The 21,679-nt window shown below is 36.2% G+C and overlaps 1 protein-coding gene across 1 annotated transcript in view; it reads right to left on the bottom strand.

Annotated features, from left to right (window-relative positions):
• Nucleotides 1-334: 334 nt before the first annotated feature.
• Nucleotides 335-21,679, bottom strand: part of PGR (progesterone receptor) — a 37,146-nt gene continuing 15,801 nt past the window's right edge. Inside the window, exons 3-8 of the mRNA XM_014965714.1 lie at nt 21,021-21,137; nt 13,725-14,027; nt 12,256-12,400; nt 8,788-8,918; nt 4,721-4,878; nt 335-2,411 (exon numbers count right to left, since the gene is read on the bottom strand). Of these exons, the coding sequence (XP_014821200.1) occupies nt 2,256-2,411; nt 4,721-4,878; nt 8,788-8,918; nt 12,256-12,400; nt 13,725-14,027; nt 21,021-21,137 (1,010 nt within the window). The 3' untranslated portion in view covers nt 335-2,255. The remainder of the gene's footprint in view (nt 2,412-4,720; nt 4,879-8,787; nt 8,919-12,255; nt 12,401-13,724; nt 14,028-21,020; nt 21,138-21,679) is intronic.

The raw sequence follows: 21,679 nt of genomic DNA, 5'->3' as shown, positions 1-21,679 counted from the left end.
CCACTTGAAACAAACTTTAGGGATTAAGTAAAAGGCAGATGATCTGATCTGGGGCATTCCTAAGGCAAGCACACTGTCTCCTCCTTTTTCCAATTTCAGAATTAGGATGTCAAGGAATAATTTTTAGTGTGGGAAGTTTCTGTTAACAGTTTAATCTAACCAGTAACATAAACAGTGTGTTTAATCAATGGTAAATCATGTGGCAATGCTTAAATTCCCGAAGAATGCATGAAAATATTGTTGTTACACAAAAACGGAATGCTTGAGATGGACTTTTTTACTAAGCTCCACAATTATTGAATGTAAATACAAAAGAAAATAAAGAAAACAAAACTTCAATATGTAGAAATAAAGAATTTTGTGTTATTTATTAATACATAAGTGCTTTAAGGATCACAGTTAAAAGTCAGATTGTATTGAATATGAAAGAAATTGCTTATGTCTGGGCAGTTAGAAATGGTGAACCTTGTCAACTAACACAAAAGTCTGCTTATACCATTTTATGCAGGGCCACATCTTTGCAGCAGCTCAAGGGGTTTGTACAATTCTGTGGGAATCTCAAAAATGTTTTTACCCCCAGTTGTAATGTAGCTTCTTCTTGATTGGCTTTAGGAAACTGTAAATAGTAAGGATACCTTCAGATCTACCTTTAGTTGTTAGTTGCCCAAATTTTTTCCGAGAATCAAAACTTAATTTTTATGAACAAGTAGCATCACTTATACTTTTAACGAGGGGCACCCTGATTTAATCAAGGATACTGAACTTATGTCCAGTGAGCCTTTGCTCCCATGACAAGGAATCAGACCAAGTTACACACCATCAGCCATACACCATCCCATAATGGATGCATCCAGCATGTAATGGGGAAGAGCAAAAGCATATGGGCAGCAAGTACCCAAGTCAGACTCACCATTCCCTACATCATTAGAGAATTTAACTATCATTTGTAGTGGCTGGCAAAATTTGTTGTATTTTAATAGACTCATAAATTCTTCTTGGGCTTTATCTGTTTCTCTGTTGTTCGAATATATCAACAATTTGCTGCCTTAAATGCATGAGTTGCTTCATATCCATATAAAAGGAACAAACACCACCACATCATAATTTTTCAGTCAAATATTTCATTTCCATGGTAAAACATTACATTCTTCTTGAATGTATAAGGCTAATTTAGTTCAATTCCTCTTTTACAATTCCCCCAATTATAATGGCATGTCTTTAAAATATAAAATATGTAGCTCCACTAAATAGTACTGAAATGAGTCTGCTGTGTATCAAAATGTTTGTAGTGATATTTTCCATTTGTTTTTGCATTTGATCTCACTGCAATTTGATGTTAATGGCTGTTTGAGTATTCAGCATTGAAATTCAAAACATTAAGGTTATGGAGAGTTGTAGTCGGTGAAAACATCTCTATTTAAAGCTTCTGAAATACAGAGTGTTAAAGTTGATGAATTTAAGACTACTGCTAAGTGATTTAGCTTTAGTAAGTGCTGAACTTTTAAGGAAATTAACACAAACCAAAGCTGAGTGGGTTTATATACATATGACTTCTGAAATTTTCCTAAACTTTCCAATTTTTGAAGGAGAGCCGCGCTGAGTGGCGCAGTACACTTCGGTACACTGAACTCAAGAGTTTCAATGAGTATGAGCACAGACAAGAACATGAATGTAGATTTTGTGTCTAGCACTTCAGTTACTCATGAAGGTATTGCAGTGATGTCTACTTAATCCTGGACAGCTGACTTTGAAAGGATATTTCTTTGAGGCACATTAAGTAATAAAAAGTGAACTATCCATGAGAAAATGTGGGCAATGTTTTTTTCAGTTCCTCCAAAATCTTGGATTATGCACATGCCCACACGTACCCATACACGCAACGTACTAAAGTAAAAGGTTTACACCATGTCATATCAGAAATTTGAGAGCATGTAATATGTAAGAAAAATGTATAAGATAACTGTTCTTAGAAATCCAAAAACGCTACTCATTATCATTCTTATGCATATCTAAAAAGCAACCTAGCCAAGTTTACAAAACATTTCTTATGACTGTTGTGATTTTTGCAGTAAGGAATCAGGAACTCACAATATGTACATCAAGCTAAAATGGCTTGTGTATGTTACAAGTATAAAGCAGTAGGCAGGGTAAGTATGACAAATATACCGAAGTCCTGACATTGCAAAATCTTGACCAAAAATAAACAAACAAAAAAATGACCCAGAAATCACCTCTATGATAAGAGAAAAAACATTTCACTTTTTGTGAAAGAGAAGAGGTTTCACCATCCCTGCCAGAATCTTGGGCAGCTGGGCAGCAATCACCTCGGACATCATCTCGGGGAATTCAACGCTCAGTGCACGGGACTGGAGAAATGTGTTCAGACAGAAGAGATGGAGCTGTTTCACTAGCTGGATTTAATAAAATACAAACACGATAAATCAGGCTAACAGTAACACAGCCAGATAAACATGCTGTCAATCACTTTTCTCATACATCCATCAGCTGACATCATTACATACCTTCCTCTGCCATTCCTTGAATCTATAATGTGGATACTTCTCATTCCCTATTTAAATATCCTCCCATGGCAAAAAGTCATAAATACATCTAAATGGTGTGTCATATAAAACCAGTGCCTCACTAATATTATGAAGTGTTATCGTCCTCAGTCATGGCATGCACCATGAACAGTGGCAACTACTGAACAAGTATTCAATCTTTCATTTTATCCTCACATTCAACACGTCTCCATGCTTTCTTCATTATATGCTATTCAAAAACTGCTCAGAGGGACAGCACTTACTATTTCCTTGTGAGCTTTTCCATGGTTCTGATTATGGTCATATCTGGGTACGCCACAAACATTTAAACCCATAGGTCCTAGTCCCTTGAAAGCAATTGCTTGATATATTTGACTATTTCACCTCATCTACCTTCTCTGAGCAGTTCCAATTTTATAGAAGTTTTTTCTTTGAGACTTGTGACCTTTATGTTATCAAATATCATATTTTTTTTGCTACTCTAGGTTTTAACAACACACGGTCTCTCTGGTGTGATTATCTTTTCCTTGTATGTCCCATCGCTTTATCAGCCTGAGCTGAAATAGGGACTTGAACTCTACAGATCAAACACTAACCATCACTTTGCTGGGTATTTTGCAGCAAGCCTCACTCACTCGCTTCCGCTAATGCCATTTTACTTTATGTATTTGAAATTAAGAGATTGACTCTACAGCCCAGTGCTCAAAAGAGTTTTCCTCTGGATGCTGTGACACTCAGATTGCAAGTTGCTATGACAGGTAGCGCAGGAAGACCTTTTATCCCAAGCAAGATTGATCCAAACAGGTTTTTGAGCAGAGGGCTGCTGTGAGTAGTTGTCCTGGTCAGGACTTGTTTTCACAAGTAAAAGGGGACTGACTGAACGCCAGGGAAGGGTTTAGCACTGACAGCCCCAAGGGTGACTGCAGCCTGACTACCAGTAAATACTTAAAGTTAACCTCCATATCCTCCCTTCAGAATTTTCTACTGCCTGCCTTCACCCGTGAGGATGCTGTTCGTACTTGTCTCATTCTCATTTTGCTGGTATCTGACGCAACGTAATAGCTAAACTGTGAGTGTGAGTTCTGTGGACAGCAGAAGCTGATGGAGAGGTTTGTGCCATGAATCAAAAGGCTCCAGACCAGCTGGTGAACCACATAATAGTTAATATTGTTACCTCTCTCAACTCCCATAAATGGGATCCACAAATGTGGGGTTTTTTTCCCCATCTGAAGGGGTAATTAGTGTCAATGAAAGGTTCATAGATGAAAGTGAATTTATTCATGAACAATTAAAATGAAATGAAGATTTCCTGAGTGCAGAATACAAACATGCAAAGACCCCGTCCCTCCCTGAACTCCCTGTGAACCCCTCACAACCAGCACTCAACTCAAAAGCATCCTTCCTAAACCACCCTAGTGCCGCTTCCCCAGCGGTTGCTGAAGCTGCCAGGTATGGCCCTGCACCTCTGCTCTTTGCCTCTCTTGCAGAGATACACAAGGCATTGCAAAATAATATTCACGTGGGCTAAGGTTTATACAAAACATCATTCCTCAGTTTTAATGGATGTTAAGCCCATAGGATAGATGCTGGGTCCTCAGAGGTGTGGAAAGGATTCAGCTGCATCTTTTAAGGCACTTATGAATCTCTATGATACCACCACTAGAGTTCGCAAAGATTACTCAATTCCCAAATATAGACAGATACTGAAAAAATGGCATAGAATATACGCATAAAAGTAGTTGAATTAAGGTTGCAAAAGCAATCTTGGTTTCTTTCTCCAATTCTTAATAGCCTGACTCTGCAACTTGAATTGCCTATTCTTTGCATTATTTCAATATTTTCATGAACATGTACATACACGCGCGCACACACACATACGCCACCCCCTACCAAAAGTATAACTGTACTAGTTATGTTACAGAAATAATAAAACAAAATGGTAGCACCCAAATGTGTGTTCCTTAAATACTTAAATCTTGTTTACCATATTATATATATAACATATATTGTTGCTGAATATATAGCTAGCTATTCACACAAACATAAACACTAAAGGAATTTTTTTTTTCTTTTGTTGTTTATAAATGTTAACCAGATACTTTCCATAAAATTACTTTTAAGAAATACTAGTTCCTTCTTACATTAAAAAAAACACACATATTAACAAGTAAACTTACATCATGCATGGAATCCATCAGTTTTGTAAGTTGATAGAAACGTTGTGAATTGGCCACAACCCCTTTTTGGTGCAAACTAATTGCCTTCACCAGTTCTCTGATGTAACTCGTTCTCATCTCATCAAATTGGCTTTGACTTCTTAGACCTTCCAAAGGAACTAAAAAGGAAGTAACACCTGTATTGAAATTTATTCTGAAGGCAATAAGAGAAATTTAAAGTATGGGAATAATTTACAGCATTTCATGCTGTGCAGTGCAATTCATTATTATACGCCAGTTATCTCTTCCCATTCAACACTTAATCCAGAAACAGTGATTAGATTAGTTAAAAGGATATACCAGCAACAATCAGTCTATTGTGCTAATTGCTGATTTCTAGAAATAGCCCTAAACTCAGCTACACCTTTCTTCTGAACACAGGATGGGCAAAAGAACCACTCCTGTCCTCAAGGAAAGATGTTATAGACTGGCTCATGTTTACCCTGCTAAGTGTCACAGCAGAGAGCTCTAGCTGGAGTGCTTCAAAATGGAGCCAAGGAATGAATAAACACCTCCTGAGTAGACACCACAGCATCCAGGGCACGAGCCTCTTGTTTGGACCGCTTTCCCTTAACAGAATATATGCACTCTCAGAGTCTTAAATGCGAACAGCTTTTAGAGAAAGTAGTGAGGAGCAGCAAATGGTTGAACTCCCTCTTTTCTTAATGGTCAGCCACGGGGATAAAAATGAGGACTCAAAGAGAACACTGAGAAATGAACCTGTAAGTGGCTGCTGGTGATGTTTGATCACTGATGCTAAATGCTGGTAGCATTATAAGGAAACAGGCATAAGATCTAGACTCTACTTTCCTTGATATGGCAGTGTAATACTCAAGTCTTACAATTTATGTTGTCAAAGGCAACTAAGAAATGAAAAGCTTGAAGAAATGAAACTTGAAAAACTATTCCCATCTGGCAATGAAATCTAAATACTTCCTTTACTATAATAGTCATACATTAAAGCATGGCCTTCTTTCAAACATAGTTTTTGAAAGAGCTGTTACATTTCTTCCCCTTTCCTTTCTCTCTTGCCAATGATATTTCACACTGTAATGTCACATTTAATGTTCACATTCTGACAGCAAGCATGAGGATTCACCTCACCAAACTTCAGACAGTTTACAGTATAGACACTTCTATCTGGGCTAGTTACCACAGCTTGCTGTAGTTTCAGTAGGAAAAATCAAGCACGTCTTGGGCACACAGCATGTTCGCTCTTCCAAAAGTAGCTTTAGAAAGAAATTAATTACATTGTAGAGGTGCTTATTGTTCTCTATGGACTCTAAAAGAATGTCATGCAGATTAGTTCACACAGTCAAATAAATCACATGCTAGTTATCTAGGTATGTAGTACATCTTCAGTCTGATATCAGACCATGACTAGTATCAGGCCACAACAGATTCCATTTGCATCTCTTTAAAAAAAATTGAAGCTTGGTTCATAATGACATTAACTTATTTAATATTGTAACACATAACTTCCAGGCAACTTGTCACATTCTGGAATGAAAACATAAATATAGGTGTGTGCTGACCCTCTGTACACTGCACTGTATTGTTAGACACCTAACAATGGCATTCTTAAAATAGAAGCCACCTAAAAAGCAGACGGCTGCACAGGGTTGGAGCTAAACCCATTCCCTGAAGGAGAATTACGTAGCAAACATTGCACTGAGAGGAGCGTTGGATCCATTTGGAAATCATAAGCCCTGTTCTGAAGTCACAGAATCACAGAGTCACAGAATGGTATGGGGTTGGAAGGGACCTCCGGATATCATCTAGTCCAACCCCCCCAATTAGCCAATTGCCTAAGTCACAACTGGTTCCTCAGAAGAAGGTTATTGGGAAGGAGACACTTCAGGCAAACAGATTAAAATTAAGTGTCCAGAGATAAAAAAAGCAAAAATTCAAATTGCTACTCTACTTGATTTAACCAGAAGTCTCCTATTTTGTGGGAAACTGCCCAAGAGAGGAAATGATCCACTTTGCCAAGGACATCTCTTGCTCTGTGTCTCCTCAGACAAGTGAACGTCTGCGGGAAGGAGGGAGACACATCTACAGAAAATAGCAAGTTTACTTTAAAGACAGGTGTCTAAGCACTGAGATGGCCATGGAATTCACGGTCTGACTCCTAACTAAATCAGAGAGAATTTAAAGAGAATAAAAATTGTGAGTGCTTCCACAGAAAATATGTTTATAACATCATATCTAATAATAATCCAGGCTTTAGCCATGTTAGATTTCTTTTGGCAGCGGATGGAGATGAAATCTTGGATGAGGTGGACCTGTGGTTTGACTCAGTAATGTCTCTCAAGGCCAGGCAGACAAAGGAGGTACCTGAAAGTGTGCCCGTCACATCTGCATCTATACGGAAGGGGAGTGTTTTGCTTTGCGGAGAACGCAATGTGCTTAGGAGTAATACAGGCACAATACAGGAAAAGCTACGTAACGAAAAAAGAACAGCTTCATTTTCAAAGCCTGGATGCATAACAGCAGAATTACAGACACCGATGAAATCTTTTTCATATAAAAAGACGTTCTGATGGAACTCGGGGTTAGGACACTTCCTTTGACTTGCATCTCTAAGAGAGCAGCTAAGTCCTTACATTTCCCTCGTGAATTAAGTTAAAAGCTCTCTTCCAGCAATGCACAAAGTTCCACAAAGCTATTTATTTTGAGAGAAGAATTACAACGTTTTACATGCACAAATGCAAGTCAAACACAGGTAGCTCAAACACTCCCTCCCCCTGAACATACATAAGGAATGCGGATGCTTTTATTCAGTGGCAAGAACCCAGCCAAAATCTTATGCAACAAGATTTTGCAATTCCTCTAAATCAAAATGTTGGGAAGTCTTAGAGCTAGAACTGAACTTGCTATATGCTTATTTCTCTCTTTTTTGGCATAGCTCTACTTTCTTAAATCATACTCTTTCTGGACTATTCATGCTATTATTTCCTAGATGTATGTGGCCTCCGCAAGACAGAGCCCTGTGTAGAACTTTTGGGGCACTACAACAGCGCATATTCTATATAGTAAATAAGGACCTGTAAAATGGAAACAATTGCAGAAAATAAAAATGTCAGTCCACTTTTTTCAAAGACTAATTCTGCTTTCAGGACAGCTTTAAAACTGTCACAAGTACAGTATAAATAAAATGTCTAAGCCACAGCAAACTCAATGGAAAAACTGTAAAACCAAAAATAATGTTAAAACTTACACTGTGTTTTCCATTCAGAATTAGAAATGTATTAGAAAGGCTGACATTGAGTTATATTTAATACAAATTACTGTTTCTTCAAAATTATATAAAAAGTATAAAAGTTCATCTAAATAATAAATCAAACATAAGACAGAATGAGACTAAAACTTCAGACTTGATTTACTGTTAGTATATGAAAGTTTGAAATGGCCATACTTTTACATTTGAAGAGGATTAAGATGAATACCATGACTAAAATAAAAGTAATCTTAAAAAACACTTTATAGCAACAATGAGGTTATATGGGTTTTTGAAAATAGTTTTGTGGAATTATGTTTATACAGTACTAGATGTTTACTAAGTGTCTCAGTGACAACGGTTAAGTCTGTTTCTTTTCCAAAAAAGGATCTGACAAATTGGTTTTTCCTATAAGACAATAAGTGCAGGAGAGAACAAAAAGCAAAACTCATCAGCACAGGTAGAAATACTTTTTAAAAAAAAAACTTGTTTCTTGTATATATATAAACATACCATCTTTAAAATGAGAGTCTGAGGGCACTACAGTTGGTAAAGAATGGTAGCTTGATGAGTACTATAAAACTGATGCACTTGTAAATGAGAAGGACTGAATCACTGCAACAATGAATCACAAATTGTTTGTTCCTTATAAACAGTAGAAAAAATATTTTTAGGTCTTGGAATACTATCATCCCTCCTAAAGAAGTTTCCATTTGTTAAAACAGATAGCTTAGCAATTGTCAAACAAAACAACACGGTTCAAAACTCTTTTACTAGTGATATGTTTCAAAGAAATAAAAGAACCTACTTGTGTTGAGAAGTAACAGTGCTTTCATGCACAGGAACTCTTCTTGGCTGACTTGAAGTCTGACAAATTCCTGTGGGAGCTGCCACATGGATAGACACAGGGAATAGAACGATGATTCTTTCATCCTCTGTCTTACACCCAGAAAAGGTAAAAAAAATAAAGAACGTGAAAATAAAGAAAAGGAATGGCTCTGGTGCTAATTGCTTGAAGGAACCACCTTGTTAGCAGTTTAATTACCACATTGCAGAAATTATAGAAACAGGTTACGCACGTAAACAATTTTCTGACTTTTTTGTACCTACACTAGTTTTTTAATCAAAATGAATGTGCTGTTATTTTGGATGTGCAATCTGTTACTGCTGCCCAGAAAAAAAACACCACACCTTGGAAACTATCAAAGCTGAATGATAACCACAAAAAGAAGAGTTTTTATTAATTAAAAACACCCTAAAAATTAATGAGAAATACTTTCATTTTCACTTAGAGGCCGATGGATTTTTAAGTTCTCTGAAAAGATTTCAAAGCATAGAATTGAAGATAAACCTGGAAGTTTATAGAAAACTTTTCTTAGGTTTTGCAAAATTTGGCATCAAAATACTTTGTTGCAAGTTTAACATCCTACTTCTAACAGCAATGATATAACTTTGTAGCATTTTATGCCATTAAAGAAGCAGTTAAAAATGTTAAGTGTAAACACATACAAAAAGTATTTAAGAAAACTTAGATGTTAATACGGCCTTATCTAAACTCCTGCAGAAGTAAATAGGACAAATCACACAAGGAAATATATAAAACTGCTCAGTTTTTTGCAACACTTTAATCTTACTTTTCTCTTTGAGATTTTGGTATACTGAGTATATTTTATTGCATATATTTATTGGGAAAGCAGTTCTCAACTAAATTACTGCAACAATATAATTTCAATGTTTGCAAACATCAACCTGAAGAGCCAGTAACATGGGCTAATTTTACAGAACTGCATCCCGATCCAGATGAATTAGGTACAACAAGAAGAAGATTAAATTTTGCCCATGCCCCTTACACAGCTCAGATCTGACTTCCAACCTGACTGTAGATATCACTGTCAGCAATGAAAACAGAAGATATTTTCTGTGGATAAAAGACTTCTCCCAATGCACTGAGGTGTTTTTTTTTTTTTTTTCCTGTCATCTAAAGTGTTACTGTTACCTTAAAAGAAAATTATTTCCGCTTTGTTTAACATCTGATATCTTGCAGTAGCTCTTAAGTGACTTAAACATAGAAATTTAATGTTAGATCTGAAAGGATGGTTACTTCCATAGCTACTTTAAATCTCCCTTCCTATTCCTTTCTGGTGGCCCCTGTTCCCAAGTGGTAACTATGAAGCGTGACAGCAGCTTCCAGGATATGCTTAAATGCTGTTCTTAGCCATGTTTTCAGACACTGCAAAGTATAAGTAACAGTAAATCCTTATAGGGTTTTAATACTAATTCATGAAATCATTGTCAAATTAAGACTTCTGGCTTTATTGGTCTGAAACTGATGCTACCAAACAAGTCATTCCCAAGGAGCACTACAACTCAGTTCACTAAATGACAGATTGGCTGTGAAACAATCTTTAGATTGTGGTTTCATGGTCATTTTGAAACAAGTCAACTGTGTTTTGCCCCTGTAGAAGGAATTTCCATTATCTCCACCTCTAGGTGTGCACTCCTGCTATTCTGGCATCAAAGCCTGTGTGTCCACATGGTGATCAAGGATCACCTCTATCTGCTAATTAATGTGCTAATTAATGGCTTTTTTCTGGGGGATTTCTCAAGCATATAATTTCCTTATTTTTTTGACAGTGCAGCCAGATAGCATTTTATCCAGATTAACTGAAATCATGGGGATGCATGACCCGGGCAGGGAGGCAGGTGGAGTTGGCTTTTTTGGCTGTGTTCAGCACTTACCTTTGCTTAAAGTGATTATGAAAGCATAATCTTAGACACCATTGTAGACAAGGAAGTTGCTTACATTTTACTGATCTAAAAGCTAACTTATTCCCAATAAATAGTTGCAGCTACGATTTAATGTGTTACATTTAATGTCTATCTCTTCGTTTATAATGTTTCTAGTATGACCCTGATGAGATGTTCTACAACCAAGAGAAGGGTATGTTGTCAGTCCACCTCTTTCTCAATGTATATGGTTTTGAGCTGCAAACAAGAAACTGTCTCCAAGGGGTATAATCTTGGTTCATAAATCTCAACCTTATTCTTGAAGAAAGCCTTCTTCACAAGGTGGCAGCAGTTGTCCATATATAGGGTAAAACCCAAGACATGACATTACTGCCTAAAGCCATCTCTGTGTTTCTTCTGAATGTAGCCATGAGATATATCACAGACTATGGTAGGACAGAATAATGCCAGAAATTCTCTCAATCTCATCCCTTCAAAGTATTTTAATTTTTAAAGTATAATTAATACACATGGGAGACGAAGATTCATTACTCTGTAACCTCACAGTGATTTACAGTTATCTGGGAGAGGAAAGGCTAGGAGCTACAGGGCCAGCTCCACAGATTTTCTATAAAGAACTTCACTGGCAAGAACCTGCATGTCTACAGATTTTAAATTCAGGTGCCTAGATCTTCTGCAAATCCACCTCTTAATCCTTAAACAGATACATCTTACAGGAAAACCTGTTTAACTTTCATCTCACTCCAGAGCAGTTCTTTTAGGATTTTGAAAAAAGAAAACCTAAGAAAAAAAGTATTAAGGAAAAGTAAATAGGGAGATTAAATGATGTTTTAATGTTCCTGGAAAATTCCCATGTATTATAACCAAAGTATGTAAACTTACATCTTTGATAAAATTAATTTGCAGAGCTGAAAAGCTGACAAAGACTGAAATGAAGATTATCTGAATTCATCAGCAGAATGAAGGAAAATTGAAGGCAACAGTCCCCGACTCCAGCCAGAAACGAGCAGTCTCACATATTTTATCCTTGATATTAAAATTCCTTCTTGTTAAATTATTACAGTTTTCTAACAACAAATGTATTTTAGAAGAGCAGAGTTTTATCAGCAAGTGCCAAAACCAAGTATTTCAGACTATATACAAACTATTTGCAAAAAAAAACCACCCCAAAATGACCAAAAAAAAATCCTGCTTAGCTTCATTTATTAAACATTAACTCATGTCTTACTCAGATGAATTCAGGTACACCTTCTGACAGCTTCTTCATTCTTTTATTATTATTATTATTAGATAATTAAAATATTATTTGAATTCCTTTTGTTTGCCCATGTCAACAGAATATTTGGGATTCCCATAAAATCCTTCCCAAAGTTACTAAACTTCAATATGATCAGAGAACTTTCCTCTGCTGTTAATTTTGAAACAGAACAAGTAATGAATGAAATCTTGCCTCAATGAAGTCACACTCTCATTGACACAAATCATTGCAAAATGTCATTCACGTTATGCAACAGCAGAGTCTACTTACTCATTTAGAATCAGATCTGGTGCAAAATACAGCATCTGACCACTAACATGCTTGTATGATCTCCATCCCATTGCAAAAACCATGAGACTCATCCAGGAATACTGGATGAGGGTGATCTGATCATCAATATGCAAATTCCGAAATCCTGGAAATGAAATGAAAAGTTAAAAAACTTAAAGTTCTCATTTAGACAAGAGGTGAATAGGTGTTTTGAGATTATAACTATAATACCTAAAAAGACAGGTGCTTTGGGGGTTGTAGCTCTCAGTAGTTTGTCAAATTTGTATAATAACTGGCTATCTGACTTTGAGTTAATCTTGTCTTTTTGTTCTGATCCAATATTTTGAAATGAACAAACCAAAATTAACTTTAGCAGTCAGAAGTGACTATTTCAAGAAATTGGAATGCATCTCATTTTCCTTTGGAAAAAATATGACTGTAACATGATGACTATAACCAGCTCTTATTTCATATAGATAGCTTGTACTTCAGTGTTCTTAACGAGAGATACAGTTGTAACACAATAAACATCCACATATGAGTATCTTTCTTGCGTTTAACAAATGAGAAGAGTATTCAGTTGTGTGTTTGCCTTTGATAACTTTTGCTTTTTGATAACTTCAAAGATTGCCGTGAAGTATCTGAGTCAATCCAACAGCTTCCTGCCACTAAAAGCAGTGGTCCTCATTACCTGGTCCTGTTACCTCCTCCTTCAAGCAAGCTCTGGCATTCATGCCACCCGTCAATGAACTGGTTCAGCTCATGGAGCCGTCAGAAAGCTACAGAGGGTTAAAAAAAAGGTTTGTTTTCTTCTCACTTAATGAGATGAATCAGTTCAACCAAGCGGTCTGACAAGCAGAAGCTGCAATGGGGAAGAGCAATGCTAGGGACTACCCTTTCCTGAGGCACTGAAGTGTCAAACTGAGCTCACAGGAAACCATATTTCCAGGTTTTCTGGTCAATACATTGATTTTTATACATCCCAGATCAGGCTCTTATGACCATACAGCACATGTACATACATACGATGGATTTATTTCTCTTCATAAATTCAGTTCCTTCTCATTACTAGAGTATTTGTGAGCTGCTTAGTTCTAACTAGTACTATTTTTTTCTGATGATTTCAAAAATTCTTTTTAATAAGAATAAAGAATATGCAGAAGTATAAACATTTTTTCAAACCAAAAGAATGAATAATAGAGTAGGAGGGGTTAGGGTGGAAAGGCTGTTACAATGATCACATACAGGAACCCTCTGGGCTTCTGGTTTTTTTGGAGTGAGTCAAAATATTTAGATGCATTCCTTTAAAAGTATCTTATTAATATGTATTTGATTGGTGGTGGAAGGTTAATAATTTTAGAATTTGTTAAGAATTAATTAACAGGCTGACAGTAATATTCTCTTTTGACTGTGCTTCCTATCACATATTTGCTTGACTAGAATTCACTATTTATGAGAAATGCTATTACCTGGTAGCAATTTAGACCACTTGACGACACAAAGAAGTTGCCTTTCACAAAGGTGATTTAGACTCGTCAGCAAGGAACTTGGTGTTTCGGGTTTTGTATTGTCATAACCAGCATAGACAACTTCTGGCTCAATGCCTCGCAGAACACTTATCATTGGGGGAACAAACTGTATTTCTTGATTTGGAGAAAAGGACAGCCTTTGAGTTAGAGACTGGCTTTCATCTTGAAGGGTTGCTGGCTGCTGGAGTGCGACATCTAATGTTCTCACAACCTTAATTTTGTTAAACTTTTTAAATTTTCGACCTGAAAAAGAAAATTGTTGTTCTGTTAAAAAGAACTAACTAGACACATTAATATTTTCCAGGAGTGCTGCACTTTTAATCCATACAAGGAAAGCAGAACTGTTTTCTGAATGTTTTCTATTTTTGACTATTTATATAATTAAATAAACATGGAAAATTCTTAAAGAGTTTCTCCCTCCATATCCTCCTCCCTTCAGTAAGAAATGAATGGCACCCACCCATTAAAATTATTGCCCTGAATTCTAGGTTACAGTAACCTCATAAAGTGTTTTCTGGTTCAGTTCCCACTGTTCTATCATATGTCGACAGCTGAGCCAGCTGGCTCTACAATCCAGTTTCTATTCAATGTTAATTAAGGATACTTTTTCTTTTTTCTCCCTGATATTTAGAAACAAAAATGCTAGTAATTAATTGCTACACAGAGAAATTCCTTTCCTCCAGTTCCATAAAGGCATTTCAGTCTCATGGCTAAATTCTATTTTGATGATTTGTAATGTAATATTTTCCTCCTGTTTACCAGAAAGAGAACTCAGGAGATAAGTGAAAAGCCAATGAATACAGTAAAACCACAGGTCTACGCTTAAAAAACACTTCACCTTAAAGAGAATAATTTCTCTTTGTCAGTATTTGGAATTCTTATTTCCATACTGTAGTGCTTTGAAGAACACTGACTAAAAAAAAACATATCAGAAATATTTCAACTGCCTTCCCAATATAAGCACAGACAGTGCAACTGGTACGGCACACATAGAACTCTAGGTAGACACTCTTCAAATTTCTTTCTTGGAACCACTCTAGAGGTGAACTACATAGACACAGAAAATCAAATCTTCAAAGGCTGAAAGGCAATAACACTCAGTAATGTCTTAACCATATTAACATTTCCATAAAAAAGCAAATCCATGTAGAGGTGGCTGCATGGAACACATACACTACAAATATGCCCTCAAAGGTGATGAAAACCCTGCTGGGTCATTAAATTCCTTAGTTCTGCCCAAAAAGTTTTGCTTAGTGAAAAAAAGGGTGTCATTAGAGCAGCCTGGAGGAGAAGGACTTGGGAGTATTAGTTAATGTGAAGCTCAACATGAGCTGACAACGTGCACTCGCACTCGCAGAAAGCCAACTGCATCCTGGGCTGCATCAAAGCCGGCATGGCCAGAAGGTTGAGGGAGGAGATTCTGTCCCTCTACACTACTCTGGTGGCACCCCACCTGGAGTACTGTGTCCTGCTCTGGAGTCCCCAACATAAGAAGGACACGGATCTGTTGGGGCGAGTCCCAAGGAGGACCACAAAGATGATCATGGTGCTGGAGCACCTCTTCTATGAGGATAGGCTGAGAGAGTTGGGGCTGTTCTGCCTGGAGAAAAGAAGACTTCAAGGACACCTTCTAGCAGCCTTCCAGTACTTGGAGGGGTCCTACAGGAAAGACTGGGAGGGACTCTTTATGAGGGAATGTAGCAATAGGACGAGGGGCAATGTTTTTAAACTGAAAGATGGGAGATTTAGATTAGATACTAGAAAGAAATTCTTTACTGTGAGGGTGGTGAGACATTGGATCAGGTTGCCCAGAGAAGTTGTGGATGCCCCATTCCTGGAGGTGTTCAAGACCAGGCTGGATGGGACTTTGAGCAACCTGCTCTAGTGGGAGGTGTCCCTGCTACACGGTATACTACACGGGTAGTATAACTTCAAGTGAATATGAAAGGATTTTTAAAGTTATTTCTAAATATTTTTTACAGAAAAAAATTCTATTACTTAAGTATTCTTGATGTACACTGGCATAACTGGAGGCAGAATCAATCCTCCTCTTTGAGAACTAGATGGGATTGAGCAAATGAACACAATCTAAAAAACCAGTATCTGCTTTAAAAAAAAAAAAAGGTTTGTGTTATGCCATCATAAATATGCATGTTTATGAATTTCACATACAAAAAAGTAAGTTGTACACAAAAGTGCAAAACTTAATTTAAACTTAAGAAGTATTTAAAATCCAAAGGGAGCATACAAAATGAAATTTCAAGAAACACACTTTATTGAAAGTATAAATATAAATGATGGGCTCTTCATTAACACTCATCATCCAATGAAGTCAGAGGTCATACTCCCACTAACTTAACTGTGAGTTTAATTAGCATAGTATCAAGTGCCCCACCAATCTTATGTTCATTTTATCACTTGTGGTACAAATACAAATATTTCTAATTAGTGGCTCCTTAGTAAAGAATGAAACACAAACTTACACCTCATGTTACAAGTGAATCAAAAAAAAACCCCTAAAGAATAGACAATATATTACAACTAGAGACCTAGAGCCAATCTCTATCATAACAAAGCTATACATAGTCCTTAAACATGCTGGGAATTTCCCACTAACTATTGTTTGGGCATGAAGGAAAACAGAAGGAACAATGCTTTTGATAGTTCATAAATAATGATTTCTGGTATTTTCTGAAATAATGGCTTCAGATACTTTTACAGTTCAGAGAACAAGTAAAGAAAGAAACCAAACAGAGTGCTTATCACATGGAAATGTTAGTAGTTAATAAGTACCCATGTTTCCAAGTGATTAAATGTATCAGAATTAATGTCACATTGGCTTGCAGAATTGCTTATGTGTTTATTTCTAATTATGTTGCTTAACAGCCACCAGTAAAGCAACTCCACTTGTTATTTATCTACTGCAGAGGTGACTACTAATAACTCACAATAAACTTTCCCATCTTCCACAGGGAGACCATTTCAAATTAATACAAACTCTTAAGGACATATGGAAAACAACAGAGATGTGACAATAGCTGAGATTTTCAATTGCTGCTTAAAAAAAAAATCCACATAATTTGCCGCTGCAAAATAAAAAATTGTCTCCACTTAATCCTATAACATGTAAAGAAATTAGTCTGCTCTGGCAACCATTCATCTTAATATTAAAACCTGTCTGTGCGTATTAGATAGCACACCTTTTCTTTGTGACATCTTCATTAATTTGTTTTAAGATAACCAACCACTCAAGCACTTTCTTAATACACACACTTCCCTTACTTTCAATTACAGAAACAGCATGGTCATAGTGTTTGTGTACTACATGTATCTAGAAAATATAAAGAAATCTAAAAAATAAAATCTACAAATACATTATGATTTTCTCCTTCATACACAATCTTGTATTTTAATATTCTTCTAACTAGGTATACAGAACCATACTGCCAATCAGACTTTACTGACAGTAGACATTTCATATTAAAATATCTGGGTTTCTAGTAAAAATCTATCATCCAACTATCCTTCTCCATATCCTGTAATCAGGTGAAAAATGTCAATGATTTATTATTCTTGACAGAACACTGTGGCTCTGACTTTAAGGTCACTATGCTCTTATGTTTTGGATAGAACAAGCTGTGTACACCTTAGGAGGGTGTATACAAAATAAAGGAACAAAGCAGCAAAGCAGAAGTAATACATCTTGATTTTAATAAACCCTTTGATGCTACCTCAGAAAATATTACCTGGAAAATTAATTCAAATTTGTCTCCATGTAATCATTGTAATGTGGACTGTAAGCTGACTGAAACAATGAAGAAAACGATAATTTAGCAATACAGCATGACAAGGAATCTGTGATAGTCAGTCTGGGAAAATTAAATTCGCTGATAGGAAATAAAAAAGCTGGATATTTTTTTATTCCAAGACCCGACACAGCTACCTGCTATCCTATTAGGTTGAGAATTAGAAAGGGGATAGGTTAACGTCTCCAGTTATGAGATGATAAAACTCACAGACAACTAACACTCCCACAAAGAATAATAATTAGGTTATTATGTAATACATTTTCATTTATACTTTCTTTGTATATATTAAGAAAGAAGAAACAATCCATATAGTGAAACCAGTTACTAAAGCTATTTGCTGCTATCCTATAATTTACTTACAACCAACTACGATTTATTTTAAAACAATCCGGTTCATTTAATTGCTTTGAAATTACGGTTGGAAAATGGAACTGTTGTCAATGTAATATAATATTATTCTTTATCTACATGGTTGCCACTCAATAACATTCAGTCAAAGATAAGTGTACTTCTCCCAGGAGTAAGTTTAATTTAACTACTGTAAGAAGAATCTTTGGAATCTTATAGTTAGCTTCCTGTAAAATCTTAGTCTTCCTCACCTTGATGAAGCAATATTGGAGGTCTGTGTTTAGTGACAGAAGGCTAGCATTAAGAAACTAAGTAGCAGGAGTAAAAGAACAACAGTTTATCTATGCACACTCTGAATTGCAGAAACCAGAAAATGCACAGAACATCTTAGAATATAATAGGCTCTAAACACAGAAGATGATTTAAAATATTGATGATTCTGATAGATCAGCTGAGAAAAAAGGTGATCCAAAGAGAAAGAGGAAGTTTTTATGCACGATGGTAAAGAACTAAGAGTCAGAGCACCTTTATTCTCAGGTTTTGGTTTCAAGTATGAGGACATAACATTGTCATATGAGGACATACCATCTCATAAATAATGTTAGCAAAAATGTCCAACTTTTTACTTACATCTAGAGCAAAATGTATGCATTAAAAAACACTAGGAAACCTAGTATCCATAAATGTATGCGAATTGTAGAATGAACTCAAGCCTTCTGACTAATTTTCCTATGCAGAATTACTATGCAAAACAATGCTGAAGCAAAAGGACTAGACGATACCAGTGAGTCCTCATACACTGTTCTGCTTGTTGAAACAGTGCTGCTTGCGATGTTAAAATACTTGGGGTTTAGTTATTGGTGTTACCTTCTAATGCACTCCTACCCCAGCTCTAAATCACTGCTTCTCTCTGATAAGAATCCAAAGGCCATGTTCTCTTGCCTTCGTCCCTCTCCCCCAGTACGGTGCCACCAACATGCTTGTCAGCTCCGTGTGTTTTACTGAGAAGCAGCACAGGAAGGAGGGAGAGACAGTAACCCCAATTAGATTGATGGCTCTCGTTCCTCTGTCTCCAGCACTGTGGGGTGAGAGGGATGCAGTTTGAAGAGGACAACTCAGAGGAGAGGCAGCGCTGAAGGTCTCGGGAGGTTCAGGGGTACAACACAGAACACGGTCCGTACCACAGCATCGCCTCTCCCTCCTCTCATCCCACGGGCTGTTCCTCGGGGCTGCAGAACTGTTGCTAATGGAAGATGAAGTACCAAGAGCCAGCAAAGCTCCTCACAGGTTGGCAACTACTGATTTGTACCACTGATAAAAGCATGAAATGTAAGAATGACACAATGGCCACGTGCACAGAATACTCCATACAGTGTTGCAGGAGCTGCAAGCATACAGCTGTGCAATGAAAAGGTCAGTCTGAACACTACATGCACATTTTAATTTATGAATAAACACAGATTAGCAAGACAATGAAATTACTGACAGTATAGAATGCCAATTCTTCCTTCAGGGATAAAAAGCAACACATAAAATGCAGTGAGAGAGAGAGATGGGTGTTTGATGTACTAAAAAAAAATTATATTAGAAAGAAATCAGGTTTTTGTCCTTTCATTTTTTTGAAAATTCCCTTTGAGAACAAATTCTTTCTATCATCTTTATATAGCTATTTTCTTATAGTCTTAGCCACGTATTTTCAAGTTTTGTGCTGATCCAAAACTTTATATAGCTAAAGTTGTCATGAAAAATATGAAAAAAAAAAAAAAATTAAAAAAAAATATGCATCATTCCTGCATGGCAGCATGGCAAAACTTGCTATGTGACTACCCAATCCTACACTATTGTCTCTCTGCAGGTTTTCAAAGGCTAGTGAACAATTTTTATTAATGTTACATACAAAATGCAAATCTGTTACAGCAAGAACTAATACAAAGATGGGAATTCCCAGTATCCATTATGCAAAGCCTGTAGTGTTGGTGCAACCACTGCCTGGGCCTTTTCAGTTGACCAGAAGGATATAATTTTGTTGACATGTACTCAAAACAATAATGGAGAGCACATCAGAAAACAGAAGGGGTTAGTACTGATTCCTGATTTTAATGTCAATATCAATTTGCTGCTTCATTTTTTACCTAAATCAAATTTTTGGATACAAAATTATTAATAAATACACACAAAATACACAATTCCTACCCTTGCAAGAAAATGAGTATATGGGTACATAGTAGCAGAGACAAATTCCTACAGGAAGCTATTTTTGTTTCAGGATTTACAGACAATAAAGAAATATTATAAAGAATTTTATAACCTCAGGTATTTCTTCAAAAAACCCCATTTTAATGTGGTTCTTTCCTTTACAGTATCAAAGCAATGTTGTTTAAACTCAACAGATTGATGGTAAAAAAAAATTAAAAAAAAATATGCATCATTCCTGCATGGCAGCATGGCAAAACTTGCTATGTGACTACCCAATCCTACACTATTGTCTCTCTGCAGGTTTTCAAAGGCTAGTGAACAATTTTTATTAATGTTACATACAAAATGCAAATCTGTTACAGCAAGAACTAATACAAAGATGGGAATTCCCAGTATCCATTATGCAAAGCCTGTAGTGTTGGTGCAACCACTGCCTGGGCCTTTTCAGTTGACCAGAAGGATATAATTTTGTTGACATGTACTCAAAACAATAATGGAGAGCACATCAGAAAACAGAAGGGGTTAGTACTGATTCCTGATTTTAATGTCAATATCAATTTGCTGCTTCATTTTTTACCTAAATCAAATTTTTGGATACAAAATTATTAATAAATACACACAAAATACACAATTCCTACCCTTGCAAGAAAATGAGTATATGGGTACATAGTAGCAGAGACAAATTCCTACAGGAAGCTATTTTTGTTTCAGGATTTACAGACAATAAAGAAATATTATAAAGAATTTTATAACCTCAGGTATTTCTTCAAAAAACCCCATTTTAATGTGGTTCTTTCCTTTACAGTATCAAAGCAATGTTGTTTAAACATTGCTGTGTCTTTGACTGTCTATTTTTCTGAATCAGACTTGAAAAGCAGCTCACCTCCCAGGACCATACCGGCTTGGCAGCACTTCCTCAAGCGACACGCAGGACAGTTCTTCCTACGAATTTTATCAACTATGCAGTCATTTCTTCCAGCACATAAATAGTTGTGCTGCCCTGTAGGCAAGAGAAAAACAGGATTAAAACTGTGTTTTCTATCACAACAAAATTATTTCTCTGTATAAATTCTTCAAAAATAACAGAGGATTCAAAAAAAGTGCACTTGAATCATTAAAAGACTCCTTCATTTTATGTTAATTTTCAAATAATCATGTGTAACTATTTAATATATAGTAATTTATTTGGCCAGTTTAAGAGTGAAACTGCCCATCTACAAAATTTAAAAAAAATTAGCAGGCAGTATGAACTGCTTAAATTATTGCACTATCAATCACACCATCCTCTATTCATTCCTATATTTTTAGTTTCTTACCAGTACCCAGCATGAAAGCAAAAAAAAAAAAAAATTATTTATTCTGAGAGCAACAAAATGGATAAAAATAGTATGGACAAACGGCAGAAGTATCAATATCAGGGATACTCCCTTCATGGAATGTTGTGAATGTGGACCTCCAAATACAACGGAGATCAATATCAAACTTTTAAAATTTTCACTAATTTCTAGACCAGTATTACCCTGAGGTAGCCATCTGATATTG

This window comes from Calidris pugnax, unplaced genomic scaffold, assembly GCF_001431845.1.
Source record: "Calidris pugnax isolate Ruff unplaced genomic scaffold, ASM143184v1 scaffold20, whole genome shotgun sequence".
NCBI lineage: Eukaryota > Metazoa > Chordata > Aves > Charadriiformes > Scolopacidae > Calidris > Calidris pugnax.
This window is presented reverse-complemented; position numbering and strand designations above follow the sequence as displayed.